At 37.9% G+C, this 23711-nt stretch overlaps 1 protein-coding gene across 1 annotated transcript in view; it reads right to left on the bottom strand.

Moving 5' to 3' along the window:
* Nucleotides 1-9629: 9629 nt before the first annotated feature.
* ALDH5A1 (aldehyde dehydrogenase 5 family member A1) overlaps nt 9630-23711 on the bottom strand; it is a 33757-nt gene continuing 19675 nt past the window's right edge. The window contains exons 7-10 of the mRNA XM_074272732.1: nt 22577-22735; nt 14641-14810; nt 12331-12389; nt 9630-9935 (exon numbers count right to left, since the gene is read on the bottom strand). Of these exons, the coding sequence (XP_074128833.1) occupies nt 9730-9935; nt 12331-12389; nt 14641-14810; nt 22577-22735 (594 nt within the window). The 3' untranslated portion in view covers nt 9630-9729. The remainder of the gene's footprint in view (nt 9936-12330; nt 12390-14640; nt 14811-22576; nt 22736-23711) is intronic.

Genomic DNA, 23711 nt, shown 5'->3' with positions numbered 1-23711 from the left:
AATTTTTTGAGAGAACTAGGCTGGTGGGTTGGACTGATCATAAATGAAAATCATCTTGTAGCCTCAAGCATGCCTTTATTGTATAGGGCATTGTATTAAGTAACTCTCTACTGTATCATCTGGAAAGAAGTGGACCTGCTTTGTATTAATAAAAGCACAAATGCAGCAGTTAAACTACTAGAGTGCAAGAGAGAAAATGTCATTAGAGCAGGCAGATGAGAAAAACAGGCCAGCATCTTCTCCCTGCCTCCCTCCCTCTAATATTCATATGAGCAGAATATTTTTAATTGCTTTATTTTGCTGATGAATGGGAAATCAATAATGAGACTGTAATTGAAAACACATGTTCCCAATTACACATCTGCTTTTCAGAAAAACTGCCAATTAAAAATCATTCAGGATCAGATGGAATATGTGCAGCTTCAGCAGCCTGAACTCATAACCAAGACACCTAGATAGCCAGGTAAAGCTAGATTTCTAATTAATTCAATAAACATTAAATAAGGAAGGCAAGGATCTGCCTGCCTTAGTGCAGACAGCTTTCAAAACAGGTGTGAGAAATGGTCCCCTTCCCTTTACTAGACTGGGATACAAAAAAGTAAACAAGTGAAAAACAAAGTAGGATATTTTGGAATATACCTGGGATAACAGGGAATCAGTAGGCCATAATGGATGTGCAAAAAGAATGAACCAAGAGCAACTTAGCGAATCTGTTACTACTAATATTCATTTCTATGTTTTTAAGAAAAATGATTACTGGCTTTTTATAAATAAGTTCTGGTTGGATCTTTCATGGGATTATCTGGAATTCCTATCCCCAAGATAAATTATAAAGGCTAAGGAAGGTTGATTGGGCAGTAAACCCTCTCTCCTATTAGAGTTACTCCTTTGTTATCCTCTCTTCTAGTTGCTCCAACTCTCTTATTCAACATCATCTCTGATTCTTTCTCTCCTCTTCTGATATTATGGGCCAGAACTTTGAACTTGAAACAAGGAGCTAAATCTGTGGAACTGATGAGACAATGGTTATTTAGTTTAGCGTGGTTCAGTATGATTGGCTCTCCAAACCGAGGACAGACACATTCATTCCATCTTCAGTCAGGCCATTGGTGGCAAGCTCTCCTCTTGCACTTCCCCCACTAAGACCAAGGCCAGTCTTCAGAAAGCTGCCCAGCATCAGGCAAAGAGGAATAAAGGATTTGGACTTTAACTCCTGGCAACTCTTGTGGAGATTACTGACCTGAAAAGAAGGCTGCCCAGAGACCCCAAGAAAACTTCAACAGAGAACATTGCACCCTTTCCCTTCATCCTCCCCTGCCAATATTTTTAAAAGTCGTCCTCCTTGAGGAAATCAGCTTAATCATCTGTTCCATCCTGGGAATCAAAAACACCAAAAAACAAAAAACCACATGGGTGATCAGGCAGTGAGAAACTTAGCAGTTAAAGGACACTAGCAGTTAAAGTGTATATTTCTCTATAAATATGGATTGGAATATGTCAGGTTTTTTTTGTCCCATTGGCATTTATCCAACAGTTTCATGGACCATTAAGAATCTTTGGAAGATAAATTCCTGAGATTTAGGATAAGTACTCTAGAGTATACACTGAAGTTACTCCAGGGGGAGAGTAACTCTAGGATTCCCCTTATGAAAATCTTAATTGCAAGTCCAGTTATAATAAAGGAAGAATCAATTTTTCCAATGTGTTTTTAGGTTTATGATAGCTCATGCTCATACAGCTGGGAGTTTTTGTATGTACTGAAAACAATCTGCTTTATGAAAAGCAATGAGATCGGAAATGGTTATTAACTAATATGTCAACGATGCTGCCTTAGTAGATAGGGCTAAGAAGCACCCTTCCCCTTGAATGTGAACATGTCACTATGGACTTTGTCCCAGGAATATTTGTAGAAAAATGTGTTGCTTCATACATTGACAATATAGTAAACCATTTCTGAAATATCAAATGTACGTGCTCATCTTAATAAAACTTTTTCTCATGTAGTCCCTGGTCATTCTTATACTTCTGAAGGGCTTCCGAGGTTTTAGTAGTGTTTGGAAAGGGCTGACAGTAAAGAGACCAAATTACTCAAAAGGCTTGGGGGTTACAATTACAGCTATGAAAATTTCTTTATCTTAAGCAAACCAGGAGAAAAATGTATTCACACTATTCAGGATGGTAATAAATAAAAATACGGATTTCTAAAATGGAGGTCAAATTAAAAAAATTATGGCATAATAGGTTCAGCTTTTTCTATTAGCTGTTACTAACAGTGCTATATTTGATTCAAATCTTTAAGCATCATTAAGAAACTGATAATCTTTCAGGGTTGCAAAATAATAAAAAATTTAGTTAAAATATGAGAGGAGAGATATGATAGTTATTAAAATATGAGGAGAGATATGACTAAGGTTACTAGATCAGTCAAAGCACTGTAGTATTGATCTTTTATGGCAAATAAGATATCATTAAGCCCTAAAATTTGTAGACAGATTTCACAATCACCTTCCCTGATTAATAGTAATAGTTACGTGCAAAATGCTTTACATGTTATATCAGACTTCAGGCATCTTATACTTTTAACAATAACTTGGGAATCATTAAAAGCTCATATCTAACTACAAATGCCATGGAATCTCTCTTCTGATGATGCTGAAGTTTTAAATAAAGGAATAATTTTGTCAGTGATTAATCACACATCTTGTGATTATATTAGTAATTCTGTTTTGCAGAAGTTGGATTGGCGATAAGATTTCAAAACTGACAGCACCAGAAGAAATTGCAAATTCTTATCTATCATAGCACCTGAAAATAATTCAAGGTAATATATTAAAGTTGAAATTACCAGAGAGCTAATAAATGTGTGTTGGAGCACAGTATCTGGTAGTGTAGTTAGGATTGTGCTCCTTTATTAGTTGTATATCACAAGACCAATGTGTTATAGATTACATATGTAAACCTCTGCCTTCCAAACCCTTTTAGAATTATGCCATTAAAAGTGAAAAATCTTTCCTTCTTGCTTTAATAGCATTCTTTCCTCTGATATAATTTATTATTATTATTTTTAACATTATTTGTTGTCCAGTTTGTTGTGAGATAAATCTAAAAAAGTTAAAACAGTAGAAGGAGGAAGATAAATCTAGTTGCAAAGATTGGCCCCAGCTGAGAATAGAACATCCCTTGTTAAGTACATTCCATCTTTGGCCAGGAGTCCATCATGCTTATATTTTAAGACCACATCTGGATGTCCACTTCTAGATATTGTTAAAATCTTTGATAAGCTAGAGACTATCCAGAGAGGAAGGTCATCAGCTCAGTGAAGAACCTCAAGATCATGCCATAAGAAGAATTGCCAAAGGAACTGTAAATGTTTAGCCTGAATAAGTTAAGATTTGGGGCACATAACTCTTAAAGTACACAGATCCTAACACGTCATTCACCTAAAAGAAACCTGTTCCCTGTTGGATAAAATACAAAACACCCCACCTGGCTTTTGTAGCACTTTACAATATGACTCCCATTTACCTTTTCCAGCTAAGCCACGTTTAACCTCCTTCACACACTTTGATCCAAACTGGCTGTCCTCACGAGTGGAGCACCAGCCTTTCCTGCATCTGCCTGCTGAAAGGAGTCAGCTTTCTTTAAGTGAAGTTTATATACCGGGAAACCTTTTGGGATTCTATCTCTCTCCCCACTCCTGTCTAGGTTTTAACCCCTTATTCTTGAAATTATATACTTTGTATTTACCTACCGGTATACATGTGGTTTCCCTGAGAAAGGGGGTGATTTTATTTTTGTCATATCTGCCTCCTGTCCCAGTGTCTTGCACGTGATTATGTTTTTATAACTATTAAATTAAGGTCTGTTATATGAAAGAGGGTTCAGATTATGTTGTTTGGCAAAGCATAGAACTAAAAGAAATAGATAAAACAACAAAAAAGCAGATTAAAAGCATAATTTGAGGGCAAAATTGCTAATAACCAAAGCTACCAAGGTGGGGACCGGAGTGGGGGTAGACATAGTATAGGCTACCTTTGGAAGTTGTGGGCTTCCCTTTCTGGAAGTTTTTGAGCAAAGGCTGGCTGACCTCTTGTTGGGTACGCTATTCCTGGCAGATTAGATTGTCAATGTGGTTCCTTCCAGCACTGTAATGCTATACCAAACTACAACAACAGGACCTGATGCCATTTCCAGAGAGTGACCATAATGGCCTGAGAAATAATTTTCCCTCCAAAATGAGACTCTGAAGTCTATGACTATACTTTTAACTATGACAGCCACAGTTTAAGCTTTCCTGCTCAGCCCAGAAGCACAAGCCTATATAGACTTCTGTCTTACAACTCTCATTTCAGGGGTTGTGGTAGGAGATACCCTCCACCCCACTTACCTCATCCCGGTGCAAGTTAGATTAATTTTACCTTGAAAAAGTGTTGAAAACCCATCATAAAGATGTAATAGGCTCAGTTGTTGACATCCAATTTAGCATAGTGTCTGGTTCTTACTTAAATGTTTATTGACTGATGCCACTTTCTGATCACCTGGGTATAAAATGTGGGTGCCCAGGATACATAGTGGATAGAGCACTGGGCCTGAGTTTAGGAAGACCTAAATTCAAATCGAGCTCAGACACTTCTGGTTGTAAAACTATGGGCAAGTCATTTAATCTCTGCTTTCATTTCCTTATTATTTTCATCATTTGCTACTTAGCCTTAAACATCAAAGGGGTGCAGCCTCAATCAATCTAAGACCTGTTGTGACTTTAGCTTAAAAGGGTCCAAAGTCTCCCAGGGCATTCAGGGCCATCTCCAGTCATCCTGATCTATGTCTGGTCACTGGACCCAGATGCTCTGGAGGGGAAAGTGAAGCAGGTTAACAGTCCTCCCTCAGTTAAATCCAGTTTACTTGCATGTCATGGCATTATGCCATGGTCCTTTTCAAGAATCAAGGACAAATGACAATCTGTAAAATGGGGTAATAGCAGCACTTACCTTCTGGGGGTGTGAGAATTGTGAGATAACATTTTTAAGAGTTCTTATAACAGTGCATGGCACACAAAAAGTGCTACATATTAATTACTACTACTAAGTGGCCACAAGGAGAGCTAAGTGCTTTCTCAGGATTAGCTAGTGGACTACAACAGCCAACTCAGAAGCAGGAAAGCTTCATGCAGCTCAATCAATGTTACAACAAAGTAAATTTTCTTCGGTAAATTTGTTGATCAATCAGGTGGTACAGCAAATAAGAATATGGGGTCAGTAGTTTGGAAGATCTGACGTCCAATTTAGTCTCAGGCATTTACTAGCTATGTGATCCTACATAAGTCATAACCCTGTTTGTTCCTCATCTATAAAATGAACTAGAGAAAAAAAAGTCCAATAATTCCAATATCTTTGCCAAGAAAACCTCAAATGGGCAATACAATATCAATTTTTTGTTGTTCAGTCATGTCTGACACTCTGTGGTCCCATCTGGGGTTTCTTTGGCAAAGATATTGAACTGGTTTGCTATTTCCTTCTTCAGCTCATTTTACAAATAAGCAGCTAAAGGAAACAGGGTTTAAATGACATGGCCAAGGTCACTCAGCTATTGAGTTAGATCAAATTTGAATTCAGGAAGATGAATTTTCGTGACATCAGGAATATTAATTACTGTAATTTAATATTCACCAGAAGCAGCTAGGTAACACTCTGGAGAGAGTACTGGGTCTGACTCAGGAAGACCCAAGTTCAAATAACAAGAAAATGAAAGGGAACTTGAGGGGGATCACTCATTAACTCTGACATTTGGTAAATCTACCTCCAAATCTCATGAAGTAATGACACATGCATTAGAATTAGTTCCTAATAAAAAATATAAATTAAAAAGATAATGCAACTGAAAAAATAAACAAACCAATCTCAGTACAGAAATGGGAAATACTATTGTTAAAAATGAATGTTTATTAACTGCATACAATCCAATTCTCTGGAAAGCATACACTAATACAGTCATTTATACACGCACACACACACAGAGAACAAAAATGAGAATTCACAAAAATGAGCTTATGTGTACACAGTCAACAGTTAAGATTTAATAACATTCCTGTTACATACTTGCTTGCATTTTTTTCCACATAGTTTAACATTAAAAATAATACTAGGAAAAATCTTCAGTCAATAATCCAAAAATTAGCTGCATGTGAATTATTAAAATAGTGGAGACCCACCCTTAGAGATCTGGCAAGTTTTAAAACACAACAATGAGAGCAGAACAATAGATTGGGTTACATTGTGCTTCTGAACTTTATTCTCCCTGGTTGTTTCCACCAAAATAAACTTTGGAAAAAAAAAAAAAAAAGAAAAAGCATATTTTCCTTAAGACAAAAACATTTTTCAAAAAAGCCAGATATAAATCATACCTTAAAAACTAGCTCCATCTACCAAAATATCAGCAGCAAACGAACACTGTAGTATGTAGTTAGGAGCAAATGAAGAATCTTCCCCTCCCCCTGCCCCCCAGGCTAATTCTAGATAATTTCATTTTGGGTATACAGCAATGGTAGAGAACCTCTGCTCTTAGCATACTGTTATCTATAGTGTGAAGATTCTTTTAATCTGGAATTGATCATTACCTGGTAAATGAATAAGAAAAAAACATCTTCTAAATCCGGATATTGAACTTCTGCATAATCATGCAAAAGAACATAAACAATGATTCATCTACCAGACAAGTCATCAGTCTTAGGAAGGATAAAAAACCAGCTCACTGAAAACAAATCCTCCTCTTGCCACACTATCTTTTTCCTATTTAAATATTTTATTGATGTTTTTTTCCTCTTCTGTCATTCTTGACTCTCTCTTTTGTAACAAGTACAAAGAAATTAAACATCCACAAAACCACCATCTTAATGAATATTAGTTATCATTTTTTACTCATTAAAAGTAAAATTTAATCAGTAAGATGATGATGGGGGCTGTGGTCTTAATTTATATACTTTGTTGAATCTCCAGGGGTCCTACTATATAGTAACATTATCTAGGTGTTTAAAAGTTCAATAATATCTCTCTCTACCCTTTTCAAACTCCAAGATTATCGATTTCTAAAAAACAAGAGAATATTTTTTATTTTGTGTTTTCTTTAGTGGCAACAATGGCCTTGAGAAGTTCACACGTGATTGTCCAAAAATGTTTAAAATGGAATAGTCATCAATAGTCTGGGAATACATCACTTTATGGTACTCCACATGATGTTCCTAGTATAAGTTCTCAGCATGTCATTCTGAAATTAAATATGATTCTTTTTTCTTTTTGGGCCTAGGACTAGGGTGTAAGATTATTTTAACATCAAACAACTTCAAGAAAAACAGGTATTAATACGAATACAAAGGTTTTTCTGAATTTTCCAATGCCTAACATAAAGATAATTTTAATTCCACCTTGGAGTGAGGATTAAGGAGAAAGAATAAGAGGTTAAATATTAGATGGGCTTCAGAAGTGCAGTTCTACATCAGGCTCAGGATTATCACTTCATTCCCATCTTTCTTCTACACTTTGATGTCTTGGGGAATTTGTGCAAAAGAATATAGAGGAGAATGGAGAGTCAGCTCAGAAATTAAACAATATCATTTTTTATTTAATGTTAGAAAACATTCCCCCAAAGTATCTGTTTATAAGTATCAAGAAAGAGAAATAAATATGCCCCATAGACATCATAATTTAATGCAATTTGAAGGTCCTTTATAAATTGGATTATGCATAGTAGTCAGTGAAATTTCCAATTAATTCAACAGATTTGTGATGAGTATAAAATCCTCAGATGTTCATCCTCCAGAGCACCCAACCTCAAATTATGGAAAACCTACATAGGTTCATAGTTCTTAGGATTCAAAGTTGACAAGAACCTTCAAGATTTATCTGGAACAATCCTAACACTTTGCAGATGACAAAACCCAGAGATGGGAAGTAATTTGCTTGAGCTCCTTTGAAAGACTATCTAAACTCTGATCCTTCCTTCACAACAGATGCTCTTCTCCTACCTTTCTCTATTTTCAAGTTGAATATGAGTTTCTGTTTTTGAGGAGAGAAAAGATCCCCTCTAAAGTAGAACTGGGAAAAAGACCTATAGGTCAGTTGTCACTTAGCCTGCAGGACAATTGCTCAAAACAATTTAAAACATAATTAGGGAGTGGGGCAATTAGGTGGTACAGTGGATAGAGCACCAGCCCTGAAGTCAGAAGGATCTGAGTTCAAATCTGTCTTCAGCCACTTAACACTTCCTAGCTGTGTGACCCTGGGCAAGTCACTTAACCTCAGCCTCAGGGAAAAAAATTTTGGGAAGGAAATAAATTAACAAAATTAATTAGCAAATTGATTTTAAGAATTAACAGAACACAAATACAATAGAATATAGGTAAGGATCATATGTAGTTTTACATAATTTAGTGGCCCTCTGTTTCTGTTTGAATTAGATATCACTGCCACAGGTGACCATCCCTTGGTGTTCAATAGAACTCGCTTTAAGGCAGTCCTCTTGGACATAAAGTGGAGCTAGCCAGAGGATCCTGGATTAAGACCTTCTGTAGGCTCATCTCACTGTACATCTAAGTGTCAAGAGAAGAGCTGACTGGGAATACTGCTGTTAACAATAATTATAATGATAACTGGATGAAAACAGTAGAAAGGCAGCCTGGAGTTGTGGGATGAACACTTATGCCATATGTCAGGTAACCTACTTCACTAATTACTAGCAATATAATCATGTATAAAATGGAGATAATAATACGACAGCACCTACCTCTGGTTCACTGCATGGAAAGTCATTTGCAAACTGCAGAGGGCTAAGAGCTACGATAAAGACTTTAATGTCACTCTCATTTTTTCCAAAATAGTTATCTTCCTTCTATGAAGGCCCGGGTATAATTTTAATCCCATACCCCTGTGAGTTAGGAAGGGCCATGCACATTATCACCAGAGGAGATGGCTGAAGGCTGGAGACATGGTTTGCCAAAATCACACTTTAGTAGTTTAGATACCCAAGTCTAAGTATACCGACTGGAGATCTCTTGCAAATTCTACAGTTCTCAGTTATAGGTCTCTGCTTACTTCCTAAATGAGGAAAGTAGGTGAAAACAGAGCCAATTTTTTTTTTAAATCTTTTCAATAAACACAAGTTGTAGGCTTCATTTTTTAGAAGTGAGCCAGAAAGAGAAAAAGAGAGGAAATGTTCCTTCTGTCCACAAAGAAACACACTGTACTATTTCAAACTGTTTTTAAAAATAGGCCAGATTGCACCTCGATGGCAACGCCCAGGCAGCCAGAATGTGCAAGAAGGCATTTTCTCCAGACTCACCATAGTATGGGAGCCTTGTTAGAGATGAAATGGGCTTAAGATATGGTTATTCTGGTGCTTTCGGTACTACCCACCCCCTCCTAACCATGGCGAGAGGGACATTCTTCTTCTCAGTAGGGGATGGCAGCACCATCGTAAGGCTGGAAATCACGACTTGAAAGTCCACCTCAGGCTACACTCGAAGCAGAAAGGACACTTAACATGTTTCACCTCTTGTTCTAGTCAAGTATCTGAGGAACGCTGTCAACTAACTCACAGAATGAGTGGGACTGGATGAGTGAGGTTTTTAAAAATTCACATTTATGGGTCTCTAAAGGTTTATTAAAAATATATTAGATGGCATTTCTCTACATGCGTAGAGGGATTTATCCCCCTTGGCCACAGAACACCTGATGATTCCTATAAGCCACCGTAACACACATACTTCAGTTCCAGATATTCATCAATACCATACTTGGAGCCTTCTCGTCCAAGACCAGACTGCTTCACCCCGCCGAAAGGGCACTCCACTGTGGACAGCAGTCCCTCATTAACCCCAACCATACCAACTTCCAGTTGCTCAGCCACCCTCCAGATCTGCGCTGGGTCCTGAGAGTAAAAATAACCTGTCACAGGGACAAGAAGATTTGGATGCAATAAGATTATATTTAAAACCATAGTCACTCATTATTTTTGCCCTATATCAGATCCCGTCACCCATTCTTCCCCTGTGTCACCTCAGGTAACTAGGTGGTGCAGAATGCAAGCACAAAGATCCTGAGTTTATTATTCATTAGCTATATATGAACATAGGCAAGTCATTTTATCCATGCTTCAGTTTTCTCTTCTGTAAAATGGGATGATAATTATAACACTTACTTCATAAGGCTGTTGTGAAATGAAGTAATGCATGTCAACTGCTTTACAAAGTTTAAAGCACTGCATTTTGTTTTTTTTTCTTTTCTTGATCTGATTTTTCTTGTGCAGGAAGATAACTATGTATACATATATTGGATTTAACATATATTTTAACACATTTAGCATGTATGGGGACTACTTGCCATCTAGGGGAGGGAGTTGGGGGGAAAAGGGGAAAATTTGTAACAGAGGGTTTTGCAAGGGTCAATAATGAAAAATTACTCATGTGTATGTTTTGTAAATAAAAAAGCTTTAATTAAATAAAAAAACCAAATAATTTCAATTTAACATAAGATTTTGCAAAGGGGAATGTTAAAAACTCTCTTTGCATATTTTTAGAAAAATAAAATACTATTAAATTTAAAAAAAAAATAAAGTTTAAAGCCTAGATAAATGTCATCTCTTATTTGTTATTTTTTATATTCTACTGTCCCTATTCTAGCTTAGCCTTAGAACATTATTTTGCAATAGCCTCCAAAATGGGCTCACTGATACCTGGCATTCCTTAACTCCACCCCAAACCATCCTACACATAGCTTCATTTTCTAAAACCAGTGTTTTGATCAGTTAATCTTCCCACTCCCAAACATCCCATAATTCTCTATGACCAAACTCCTTTGACTGACATTTGTAATCTTTTACAAACTAGTAAAATGCCTCTTTCAATCAACTGATGCTTATTAAGTGTCTATTATGTGACAAGCATGAGCAAAGCTTTCCAGTTTTACTTCCTTACATGAACCCTCCACTCTAGTCAAGCTATTCTAAGGAGGATTCCCTTAACACATTTTTATGTCTTCCTTCCTTATGCCTTTGTTATAGAATTCCTCCCCAAAGGAATGCCTGTCTTCACCCCCACCACCTGCTTAAAATATTAATGCTGGCCACCTTCCCTTGAAGGCTTCCAGGTCAACTCAGTCAGTGACTTGTTCCCCTGAACTCCTATTGTGCTTTTGTGTGTATCCGTTAGCATATGTTTAAATGCCATGCCTTAGGCTGTAATTACTTGTCTTTTTATGATGGAGATTACATACAGATGACATGGCTGTGTGACTTTAGACAAATCACTTAAACTCTAGGCAAATCTAAGACAAGTTTCAAAGAAGGTGCCGACTGGCACTGGTACATTAGGACAATGAAATTACAAGTCTAAACCCCATCTCTACAGCTTAATATAGCTTACATTGTATTTAATATATTATTATTACAGTTATAGCTTACATCTTTTGTACTGGATATACAAAAAACCTACTAGGCACAGAAAGGATCTCTCATCTTTAATAGGTAGTAGATACATATTCACTTAATGATTGAAATTACTCCTCTGTTCCCTCACACACTCACATATGCTTTTAACCAAATCAAAAACGCAAGGTGGCTACTTATCTTGGCAAATATCACTAGATATTTTTCCTCTTCTCTGCCTCCCTTGGCCAGTTTCAGATAAATAGAAATGCTATTTGCAGGTCAATTCCAATAAATTTCTAAGCTACTTTCTAATTTAATAGGTGTTGGAGGGAATGTGAAATCCTCCCAAAGCAGAAGATTCAATGATTTTTATATGAAGTGGTTTAAAAAACTCCCGTCTATAAAATTACATTTTACATACACACTTAGACACACACGGAGGTTCACAATGATATCCTCCAGGGGTTACAATCTGCCTCAGTGAAGGGAGTATCCATACTGATAAAATTAGTCTTAAAGTACTAAATAAAAGGATTTTTTTTAAAAAAGAGGACTCCAGCCAGTAAATTGGAAGAAACATTAGGTATTTAAATAGGGCCTTCCCGGCCCTGCCTTTTGGAGGGGGAAGCTGTCTGATACTATTCAGGCTAGTTAGTTTTAGTTTACTGCACTTCTAACCCTTACCAGGGGTTTCCATACATGTGAAACAAGGAGGATAAAGGAGGGGATTCTGAAGCCCAAGTCTATCATCTCTACTGGAAAACGTAACGAGACAAGGGTACTATTGATAATAAATCAGAACTAAGTCAAAAGATGATACAAAAATTGGGGAAATGAACTAGATGCTCAAAAACATTAACTTGAATATGTTATCAACAACTGTTAGCTCATCAAAACAAACAAAACAAAACTTACCTGCTAAACCCACATCCATTGCATTGGCAATAGCCAGAGCCTCTTCCTCTGTATCAAATCTGCCAAAAAAAAAAAAAAAAAGTTTTTTTTTTTTTTTTTACTATAAAAAGAACATTGGCAAAGGGGATAAATAAGTCTGTCCCTTTCTTTCCTCTTCCCCTTCCTTCTCTAGTTTTGAGCATTCTGCAAGGTATGCATTTAGCAGCAAGGCTTCTCTGGATTCTTGGTTCTGAAGGAAAGATTACTATTTGGGGTAGGGTGACCACATTTTAAACTAATGATTTTTTTCCCCAAAGAGGGCAAGAAGATCACAGGAATTAAAAGTGGAATAAACTATAACAATGAATCTTCTTCTTGAACAAATAAGAGATGGAAAAGATTGACCTAAGGTCAGACAAATGGTAATTAGCATAATCATAATTTGAATCCAGACTTTCCTACTCCAATTTCCTTGTGCTACTCAGGGAGATACTCCAGCACTCATAAGACAACACACTGAAAATTATTACTCATCTACCTGGAGGCACCTCACATCACAGGAGGATTTATTAGGAATTTGGGACCACAGACAGAGAAACATCCTGTACCTCCTTGGAGTGCCCCCTCACAATGTTCATAGGGGCACACTGACTCAGAGATGGAAAGGACCTGAAAGGATATTTCTTCTGATTTATAACTGGGCAAGAATTCCTAAATCTTAACCTAATAAGTGTGCATACAACTTTCACCTCAACTACCTAATATTTATAAGGAGCCACATGGAAGCTTTAATATTTCCTTCATTCCTTCTTTCTTTTCCTTCCATGTCCCTTCCTTCCTTTCCTTCACAAATTTACCTTTTTCTAATGCTTGAGGACAGCTCTTTGGCTCCCAGATTTAGAGCTACTGCACTAGTCCAGTCTAATGCCTTCATTTTTATACTTAGGAAACTATCAGGCCCACAGTGGTGGTGACTTTTGACAGATCAGGAATTTAACTAAGATCCTTTGAGTCTTCAACCATGCTCTTTCAGCATTGTTGCTCTGCCTCACATGCTCTTTGCTGTTTCTTTTCTACACTCATCTCAATTGCCATGATTTTGATCTCTTTTACTCATGTGCCTGTTTTCTCTGTAGCAAGGTCACCACTGATCAGTTCACCAGCTATGGTACTGGTACACGGCATTTATTGTCTGTAGGGTATTTACTGTTGTGATAATATGGTACTTGCTATCTGCCTGTTCAAGATTTATGTCAACTGATGAAGACAGAAATAAATAGAACCAGGAAGAAAATATACAAAATGACTTCCAACAACATGACTAAAAGAATTAAGAACAACAAAAAAGCCCCAGCCTGGAACTTGCTGTAAATATAATGACCACTCTTAGTACTGAAGAAATGATGAGAAAATGCCCTTCCCTTCCTCTTCTCTCTCTTTCCTCTCTCCCCTTCTCACTCTTAATCCCTTTCTCCTCTCTCTTTCTGTTCCTCTATCTTTTTCTTCTTTCTTTCTGTCTCTCCATTTCTCTGTCTTTTTCTTTCTTCCTCTGTCTCCCTTTCTCTCCCCCTTTTCCCTTCTTCCCTCTCTTTGCAGAGGTGAAGAAGTATGGATGTAGAACAGTGCATACACTGCCAGGCTTAGTGGATGTGTGTGTTAGTTTTGCTGAACTTCCTAAAAAGGAATTTTTTTATTCTTTGGTACAAAGGATGTCTGGCAGGGTGAGTTAGAGAGAACATAATCAGAAATCATACCAAAGCAAAAGATGTTTTTAAAAAAAATAAGAAAAAAAATTTTTTATGCTTTTTAAAAATGCTTATGCTAATCTGTTGGATAATACCATATTTTCTTTTTTCTTCCCCAGGAAGAGTAAAGCAAAATTATGAGTACCAAAGGCCCAAGTTTTCATCATGATTAATATTTTTCACAGCTCAAATCCCACAATCATCTCCACCTTTTTTCCCCCTTTTTTAAAAAAAAATTATATGGGATAGCTAGGTGGCGCAGTGGACAGAGCACCAGCCCTGAAGTCAGGAGGACCTGAGTTCAAATGTGGCTTCAGACACTTAACACTTCCTAGCTGTGTGACCCTGGGCAAGTCACTTAACCCCAATTTTGCCTCAGCAAAAACAAACAAACAAAAAAGCCAGATTATATTTAAAATAGCCCCAAGGTCACTTTTAATCTAAAACCAAGTTCATCAAATTTCCTTGAGTGGTCCACTTCACTCCTGGAGTGGAAATGTGGCTGCTCCCTCTCCACCTCTGACACCCCGCCCTCCAGAAAATTTCCTTTGCCTCCCTTGCCCACTTAAAAATAGGTCTCTCTTACTTAATCACTGGGGCCAGGGGGCCGAAGGTTTCTTCCTGAGAACAGAGCATGTCCGAGGTGACGTTGCTGAGGAGGGTGGGTTCGAAAAAGTTTTTGCCAAAGCTGTGCCTTTTTCCTCCTGTCACGATGGTGGCTCCTTTGGAAACTGCATCGCTCACATGCTTCTCTACCTGCATGAGAGAGAGAAAATACTGGGTGGCGAAGCCGGCTGAGAATGCTCTCTAGTTGACAAGGAGATAGGCATACTAGTAATTACTGTAAATGTGGTATTACATATAAAACTAGCTTTAAGACCCAGTGTTTTCTATAAAATGTCTTTTTTGTCATTAGGAGACACTATAAACACACGTTTGAGGGCTTAACAAAGGGTGGCCCCTAAAGGACAGAAGACAAACAGCAGCCTTTGTCAAAGCATTAAGCAGAGGCTGGCCCAGAATAAACCGGTTTTGTTAGATTAAAAGGCTGGCTTGGTCCCTGCCCCAGAAATTCTGGTGAGTTCTAGAACCAAGTGAAGAATACAAAATGTCCCTGATACAAGCCCTTGATCTGCTGCCCGCCAGCTTGTGGTCAATCCACGGAATAATGCTAAATTAGATTTACAAACTATTAATAAACATCTCCTTCCATACAAAGCATTTAATTAGGGGGTTAGGGAAGGAACTCTTAGGAGGCAGGGATGGGTCTGAAGAAGCTAATTTAATCCTGGCAGTATCAAAAATGTGAGGAATGCCAGGGTTAAAAGTAGGCAGACTGGAGCCTGCATTTTCTTCTGGGCTGGGTTTGTGCCATCTCCCCAGAACTGCTTCTTTACTGAACTAAATCATCTTGGTCCAGTTGTCAAGGCCCAAGCATTTAGCCATATAACGTATGCATGGGAGGGGGTGATGAATCACATCCTAGCTCTTTGGGGTCATAATGCATTGGTCTAACCACTCTAAGGTGCTGCTGTAGGATGTGGTGGGAGTCAAAGAGAGAAAAATTACAATTCCATCTTCCAATCAATCAACAAACATTCATTAAGCAGCTACTCAATGACAGGGCCTGTTTCAGGCATTCATGATACAAAGAGGAAAGAGCTTTGCCCTCCCCAGAAACTACTTCCTCAAGCTAGTTCAATATCCTAGTGTTCCTCCCCAGGCACTGAAATGCTTTATTCAGGTGTGAGTTGGCTTGGAATCATGTTATAGCTTTTAATCTTAAAGTCATCATTTCCTTTGTTTTCTTATTTTGTGAGTTTGCAAAGACGGCGATGTTAAACCACTAAAAAACAAAAGCAAAAAACCACAACCCTATTATATCCCAGGCCAGCATCCGATTTGTGCGCGTTCATTTTTTAAAAAATCTTAACATCGCTATAAAAATGACAGGATATAATTTTCAGAGCAGTCAGTAAGGAAGCACAGTCTTGATCCTTGGTGAAGAGCAGAATAAGAAACTGTGCACAAAGGACAGGAGTCACAGGACACGCGTAGCATGCTGTGATCTCAGAAACATCCTGATCCCAAGCATCATGAGCCTCGCTGAAGGGGGCAGGGAAGAAATAAGGGAACAAGGAGGAACAGAGGAGAGGACAAAGTGACAGGCAGAGAGGCAGAGACTGCAGAGGGGAGAGAGTGTAGAGAAGAGAAAACGAAAGGGGTAAAGACAGAGAAGCAAAAGAGGGAAAAAAGAAAGAACATAAGGGGGAAAGAAAATTTTTAAATGGGGAAGGGGAGAAAGTAAAAAAGAGCAAGGAGAAAAGTTGAGAAGAGGTGCGAGAAATTGAGAAAGGGTCATAAAAGATGGGGAGGTAGTGGGAAAGTTCACTTCCTTTTTTACTTGAAGTCTTTTTATTATCTTTTGCTTTTCTCTATGGAGTCTTAATTCTTCAATAGCATTAAGTCCCAATCAGCTTTTCTGCTTACGCTGATGAATCCTAAAATAGAGTTCACTTCCTGAGACATTGTCATGCTTTGTGTAGGAGCACATGATCCTGCCAAGTAGGCCCAGTCTGGCAGCAGCTAATGCTCCTCTGTTTTAGAGGAAACTGATAAAACTGGGGGAGGTGGAGAAGGGAAAGGATTTCATCTCGCTCTGTTCTCTTGAGGAAAGTTCTCTTCCTTTTTATAGTAGGCTTGTTTTCTTAGCAAAAAGTATTTCTCTGAACAAGAGAACTTAGGACAACTGAGGCAAAAAGTTTGGTGGAAGAGTCACTGGCCTAATGATCATGAGACTAAGCTTTGAGATCCTGTTCTATTGAACCGGGTGGGTTTCTACCAGGAATGCAGAGCTGGTTCAATATTAGGTAAAACGTCAACAATCAAAACAAGATCCAGAAAAGGCTTCTGACAAAATATAATTTCCAATCTTATTAAAAACATTAGAAAAAGTAGGAATAAGAGGAACTTTGCTGAAAATAAACAGTTATTTAAAATCATACAACAAGCATCGATATAAGGACATCTTAAGAACTTTACAATCAGCTGTATGAGATGGGAGACACTGGTGCAGGACTGCCCAGCATGGCGTGCCCTCGTCAGAGAAGGCGTGTGCTCTGTGAGCAAAGCACAATTAAATTAGCCCAAAAGACATGTGCGATGCACAAAATTAGAGAAAGTACCCCAAATGTTCACATGGATTGTTTGTTTCTGGCCTGTGGCAGAGCACTCTGAGCTCGTGTTGTCTGATCAGTCATAGTCCGATACACTGTAACTGGATTCTAACTTAGTGATGTCTCTTTGAGAATGAGGGACAATGGAAATAAGCTAGAAGCCTTCCCAGTAAGCTCAGTGGTGAAGCAAGTTTGCCCATTATCACCACTATTACTCCATATTGTACTACAAATACTATCTACAGCAACAAAAGGACAAAGAGAAACTGAAGGAATCAGAATAGGCAATGAGAAAATAAAACCCACTCTTTGCAGATTATAGGATGATGTGCTTAGAGAATCAACTAAAAAAATAGTTGAAATAATTAACAACTTCAGCAAAATTACAAGATATAAAGTAAATCCATAGAAATCATCAGTATTTCTATATATTGCCAACAACAACAACAACAAGCAGCAAGTGATAAAAAGAGAAATTCCATTTAAAATAACTGAGATCCAGGTCTAGTAACTAGCTATGGGGCACTGTATAAAAGTAATTTGAGTTATCAAAGCCGCAGTGTCCAAAACTGTAGCTGGCAAACTATATCACAAGGGCCAGAGTTGTCTATTTTTATAACAATTGTGAACTAAGAATGGTTTTTTAAAATGTATTTTAAAATACAAATGAAACATTATTTGAAAATGTAAAGACCATTGTTAATTTGTGGACCACTTGACAACAGGGATTTGGTAGTCTGTCCAGCCCTGGACTAGATTGTGTCCTCACAACCAAAACAAAAAATTGATCAGAAATGAATTCCATATTATAATTTGACTTAAAAAGGTAGAAAATGCCCCCTAGGCAATGGATCATTAATGGTTTTGCTGAAATTCCCGGCCTTCAAAATTACATGCTAATGACAGTAATGGTCACAGCAAATGGAACTGTGGTCCTTCTATCCTAGGAAGGTACTTCTGGAAGTTCAACTCAACGAAGAAGGAACAGATTAAAAAAAAAAAAAATCACTCCATCGTCACAACTCTCCTACGCTGAGCTGCTGAAACATGTTGAAACAATCTCACCAAGCTGCAGATGTGGGTCACAGGACAAAGACTGGATGGAAATTAGAATCAAGCTGTTCAAAACCTCCAGTCTACTCCTGATGATCTGTGTGTCATATTGGACAGGGATAATCTCAAAGTTACAGAGGTCTGGGTTCACTTTTCACGTGTTACACACTGGCTACATGGCCCTGGGAGTGTCACTTAATGTTTCATCATTCTAGGCAGCACTCTAAGAGAAAAGCCTGTCCTGTGTCAGTAGAATGAATTTTCTCACCTGGAAATTCTCTATAACCAGGAAGTCCAGTCCCTATCACCTCTTCAGCACCAGATCCTTCCCTGTCACAAAAAGGGCAATATTACTCAGAATTTCTTTACCTCTTTTTCTAAACTTGACGTTTTAAAATAAAGAGATGGGCATATGCCAGTATCAACACTGCCAAAGCCAGGAAAAGAGATCTCTTTTCGTCTCCAAATATGATCACTCTTAATCTGAGAGAGTATGTATGAGTATGTATTGACCTATCTTGGTAGGGTACAAAAGATCAATGAACAGACTAAGTCAGATAATTTCAGGATACACTTCCACATTTATGTGAATAAACTACTTTGCTCTGTCACTGAAAACTCCTTCTGGCAGAAACATTAAAGGTATATAATTGAGAAACATTAGCCAAGAGCTCTGCAGGGTTCTTCTAAACGTTGGCGATCCTCAAGCTAATGTCAAGTAACTAGGAACTAGCCAATAAGTCCAGTCTTTATGATCATGTACAGAGAGCCAATTATGCAGTTTTCCAAGTGGAAAAGGCTAGAGAATCATGATGACGCATGCCTTGGAATGGAAGCACATCGGGAAGATTTGGAGCACAGGCAGATGTTCTGTAACTGGTACAGTTCTGTTAAAAATAGTGAATGAGAGTGGATTGGAACTGGGGAGCTTTCAAAAGGCATTATTCAACCTCTGCCCCCGTTCTTCTGGCTTAACTCCTTGCCTGTGATCCTTCTGGTAAGGACAATGCTTTAAGGGTAGATGGCAAAGGTTTTACTGCACCCCCTCTTCCACATGTGGCCTGTGATTACAGGCCTTGTTTCTTGGCTTCAAAGTTTGTTTTTCACATTTTAGGCAAAAGAGATTAGAGATAACAACTACATTATGAGCTGTGAGATAATCAGGAGAGCCAGAGAGCCCCCAGGGACTGGAGTCTGTGCTTGTAGTTGGTTGAGCTCCGAGGCCCAAGTGAATGAGAAAAAAGCAAAAACCATACTGCCTTTGAACATGAATTTAGCAGGAGGAAGAGTATGTAGGAACTACATTGAGTCTAAGCCCACTCTTTTCAGAGATGATATGGTACTGGAGAAAGCGTTCCCCCAAATTGGGATGAGGAGAAATGTTTGTACTAATGATTTTGCTGTATCCTTGAAATAAATATATCTTTGTAAAAACTAATTGATTAAATGGACCTAGGGACTCATCACTGTGGCTAACTGTGAGTAGAGTACACACTAAATAGAAGCATTAGAGAGACACAACTGACCTCTCAAGGTACTCTCCAGAACTGGGAGAAGATGTGTCTGGCTTCATTTTGAGAAAATGAGGTTAAAAAGTATTTTGCTCTATGTAGAGGAGGGAAAAAGCTGTATGTATCCTACCACAGCTGTGGTTATGATCAAATTTGGGAGAAAAATTGCAAATGGGAAAGATGGCCATTTCTTCTCAACCTACTCATCTCCTACCTAAAAATCACAGTAACTAATCAAAAAGATTTGTTGTATAATTTCATTTTAGGAATACATTATAAATAAATGTACAGGGACACCCCAGTATATTTTACTCAAGGATATGACAATCATTTTCTAGTCTATACTCTATCTTTTTCTACCTTCTGAGGACAAAAAAGGGAGCAAAATCATTTAATCATAACAATAAGTGAAATTAATACACAACAAAATGCTTCTCATATATAATAGCATTTAAGTTTCATAACTTCCTAAAGGAATATATCTGCATGGGTAATATACCCATATTAATTATCTCCATTTTAAAGATGAGGAACTTATCCTTAATCTCATGAGTTAGGAGGAAATACAGATGGCATCTGAACTCCAAGGCCATGTATCTACCTCCTATTCTGCACTACCATATAAAAGGTTCAACTCTCTCAACTTCAGCAATTGAGGCTATTTTTAATCAGATGGTATGGGGATGAGGAACATGACAAGCTTTGTGATTTCCAAAGGAACAAGCTGGAGACTAAACCTACAGAAAGCATTTGTTCCTGAGAGTTACAACAAGGGCTTAAATAGGAAAGAGGGGAAAGACTTCTCAATTATCCCCTGTGAATGGGCAGGGCAGGATATTGGAACTAATGGGTCTTTTCCATCTATTATCCCTTTCAGCCTGCATGAAGGGACCAAAGCAAAAGCACTGAGTTAGACAATGGAAAAACCATCCAACTAAAAAGCACCTTCCTACACCTTCTCTCTACCCCCCACCTTCCCATATAGTTTAAGAAAAATCTTTTTGGAAGCTTCAAGGTCTTATGAGAATTCAGAGGATAAGAGCTCTCCCACAACTCTATGTTTCAATTTGTTTTCACAATGTGATTTTGGTGTGATCAGCTCAGTTGCTAGGCAGAAAGAGCTTAGCAAGAGCCACATCACAAAAGAACCCTTCCCTAACTTGTTCCCTGATATTTTCAATAGATCTCCAAACGCTCTGGTGATTTGGCATTTTCCACTTTGGTGCGGCAAGGCTGCCAACTTTTGGGCTATTATGTTTTTTCATCCTGGACAAGTCCCAATCTACAGGCTTCCACTTTCCTCCTACTCTCAGCTGAGATGATAGCTTCCTGTTTTTCTTTTTCTCGGGCATTCACATTCCACATGCTGATTTTTCTGGCTAACTGCTGATGAAAATGAGAGCCACAATCTTCCCCCTGATTTTAAAGATAGCAGACAGAGAAATGGCCTTGCAGCCAAATTCTAAACTGAAGTTGTACTTCCCACCCGTATTGGTTGGGTGACCTAGGAAAGTCATTTAATTTGTGTCTCAGGTGACTCTCCAAGAATTCCTTATATCACTGACACTGAAAGTTCAGATCTAATCTCTATTCCAATAAGAGCAGACCACCCAGGAAATATATTGTATTCTTAGTAGTTAGGAAATTCCTCGAGTGATTCTAAAGGAAAGAAAGAACAGGAAAAATCTTCCCACTTGCCATCCTCCAAAAGTGTGACATTTAAATTTAAATTGAGAAGAATTTTCTCCCACTCAACCTCAGTTTTCTCCTCCATCTCCAATGCAGAGCTAAGCACTTGGGATTCTATCTCCCCCTGCTGGAAGTTTTAGGAATTCAATGAATTTTGGGGAGAGTAGTAAAAGTGATGGCTAAAAGAATAACTTGTGACAAAAAGAAAAAATAAGGAGAGCAAGCCCAATGTTTCAGCTAGCACACAAACTAGTTTCCAAGTCATTCTAAGATGTTCAAAGAGCCTTACAAACAGTATTTCTTCATCCTAAGCCCTGCAGGGAGGGAGGAGTGGAGACTCCAGTATTATCTCCATTTTATAGCTGGAGAAAGGGAGGTGCAGAAGCAAAGCCAGCTATAGGGCCTCGGGAAATTATAGGAAAGAGAAAAAGAATCTAGATTTCCAAACTTCCAGTTTCTAGGTGTTTAACTCAAGAAATACACAAAAAGTGACTCGATGTTCTGATTTCTCAGAACTGAAAAGCTGTTCTATTTTTTCATTAAAAAAAAAAAATCCTCAGCTTCATTTAAGATTCATTTCAAGCTCCCTATTTTATATGAAGCATTTCCTGATTCTCTTCACTTTTTCCTACTTTCCTTCTAAGGTTACCTCTTGAATGTTGTTCAGGTGACCCTATTTGGGGTTTTCTTGGCAAAGATACTAGAGGCGTTTGCTATTTGTTTCTCTAATACATTTTACAGATGAGGAAACTGAGGCAAATGGGATTAAGTGACTTGCCTAGGATCACAATGCCAGATAGGTACTGACTCCAGTCTTGGCACTCTATCCACTAAGCCACTTACCTGTCCCAAACAGGATCCATTTACTTCTTTAGAAGGCAAGCTCTTTGAGGGCAAGAGCTATTTTTATTTTTTTCTTTGTATCCCTCCAGTACTTAAATATAGTGCCTGAAACCCGGCAAGAGCTAAACAACAACAACAACAACCAAAAAAAACCTGACTTCTTCCACAGCAGATTTGAGGACTGATAAAGATCCACTAATTAGGTTGATCATGTTAATAACAGAGACCAAGCTTTAATTGATTCACTTACCTTTTCCACTGCCTTTTCATTAATCAATGGGCCTTGGGTGGTCTTTTCTTCAAATCCATGACCTACACGAAGTTCCTTATTAATGGCTTCAGCAAACTTCTTCACAAAGGAATCATGGATCCCCTTTTGCACCAAGAAACGATTCGAACAAACACATGTCTAAATACAAAAGCAATGAAATATGAGAAGGATCTAAATTAATAATCCCTGACTATTGTTTCTTAGAAGTCCTTTTAGAGTACTCAGGTCTAAGTTTATTTCCCACCTAGTCTTAACCTGGCAAATAAAAAAATATTTGAAGGTTTGGGTAACGTTGCATTCCTATTTTAACCTGAAAACAAAATATGGGGTATAAATTCACATCTTTCTCAGCCCCAAATTCTCTTTATCTATTTGCCACAAACTAAAATGTAAGAAGTAGTAAAGTGGGACCACTTGCTACCTGACAAACAACAAAAAGAGCTGTGAATGAATACCAAAAGATGAGAAGGGAAGAATTTAGTAGAACCTTCTACAATGTATTACACAGGATCCTAAGCAAAAGCACAGTTATAAGTACATGAAAAAAACAGGAAAAGGATTAACAAAGGAGACTGAGAATTTTCCTATGTTCATTCCATAGAAAACTGGCAATATCATAGGGAAACCAAATTGACCAACTGACTGCCCAGCAAATACTGTCATCATTGTTGTAATTCTGTCACATTTAACTCTTCCTGACCATGTAACCTCTGGAAAGTCTCAGTATGTGTAAGAGGCAAGACCTGATCCACAAGTCTTCATGGTTTTGAGGTTAGCTTTCTACTATTATGTCATCCTGCCTACAGATATACAGAATTGGAAAAACACAGTATTTTTTTTTAAACACAGTACTTTTTTATCCAAACATTCAGTACTTTTTCCATAGCTTGAGAGATGTTAACATTTTGGAAAAAGAGTGGACTTAGCAATATAAAGCCAGTATCAAATTTATCAACTAATAATACAGTGGGGAAAGGAAAAATGTCAAGGGGGAATGAACCAAAGGATGATGTGAAAATGGAAGGAGGAAAAAAATTCATTAACAGATATTCAAAATTATATTCAAGGAAGGGACAGGACCTTCAAACACAAATTCCAGAAATACTCTAGAGGA

This window comes from Sminthopsis crassicaudata, chromosome 1 (genome assembly GCF_048593235.1).
Source record: "Sminthopsis crassicaudata isolate SCR6 chromosome 1, ASM4859323v1, whole genome shotgun sequence".
Classification (NCBI taxonomy): domain Eukaryota; kingdom Metazoa; phylum Chordata; class Mammalia; order Dasyuromorphia; family Dasyuridae; genus Sminthopsis; species Sminthopsis crassicaudata.
The sequence above is the reverse complement of the archived record's forward strand: the minus strand, read 5'-3'. Positions and strand labels throughout refer to the sequence as shown.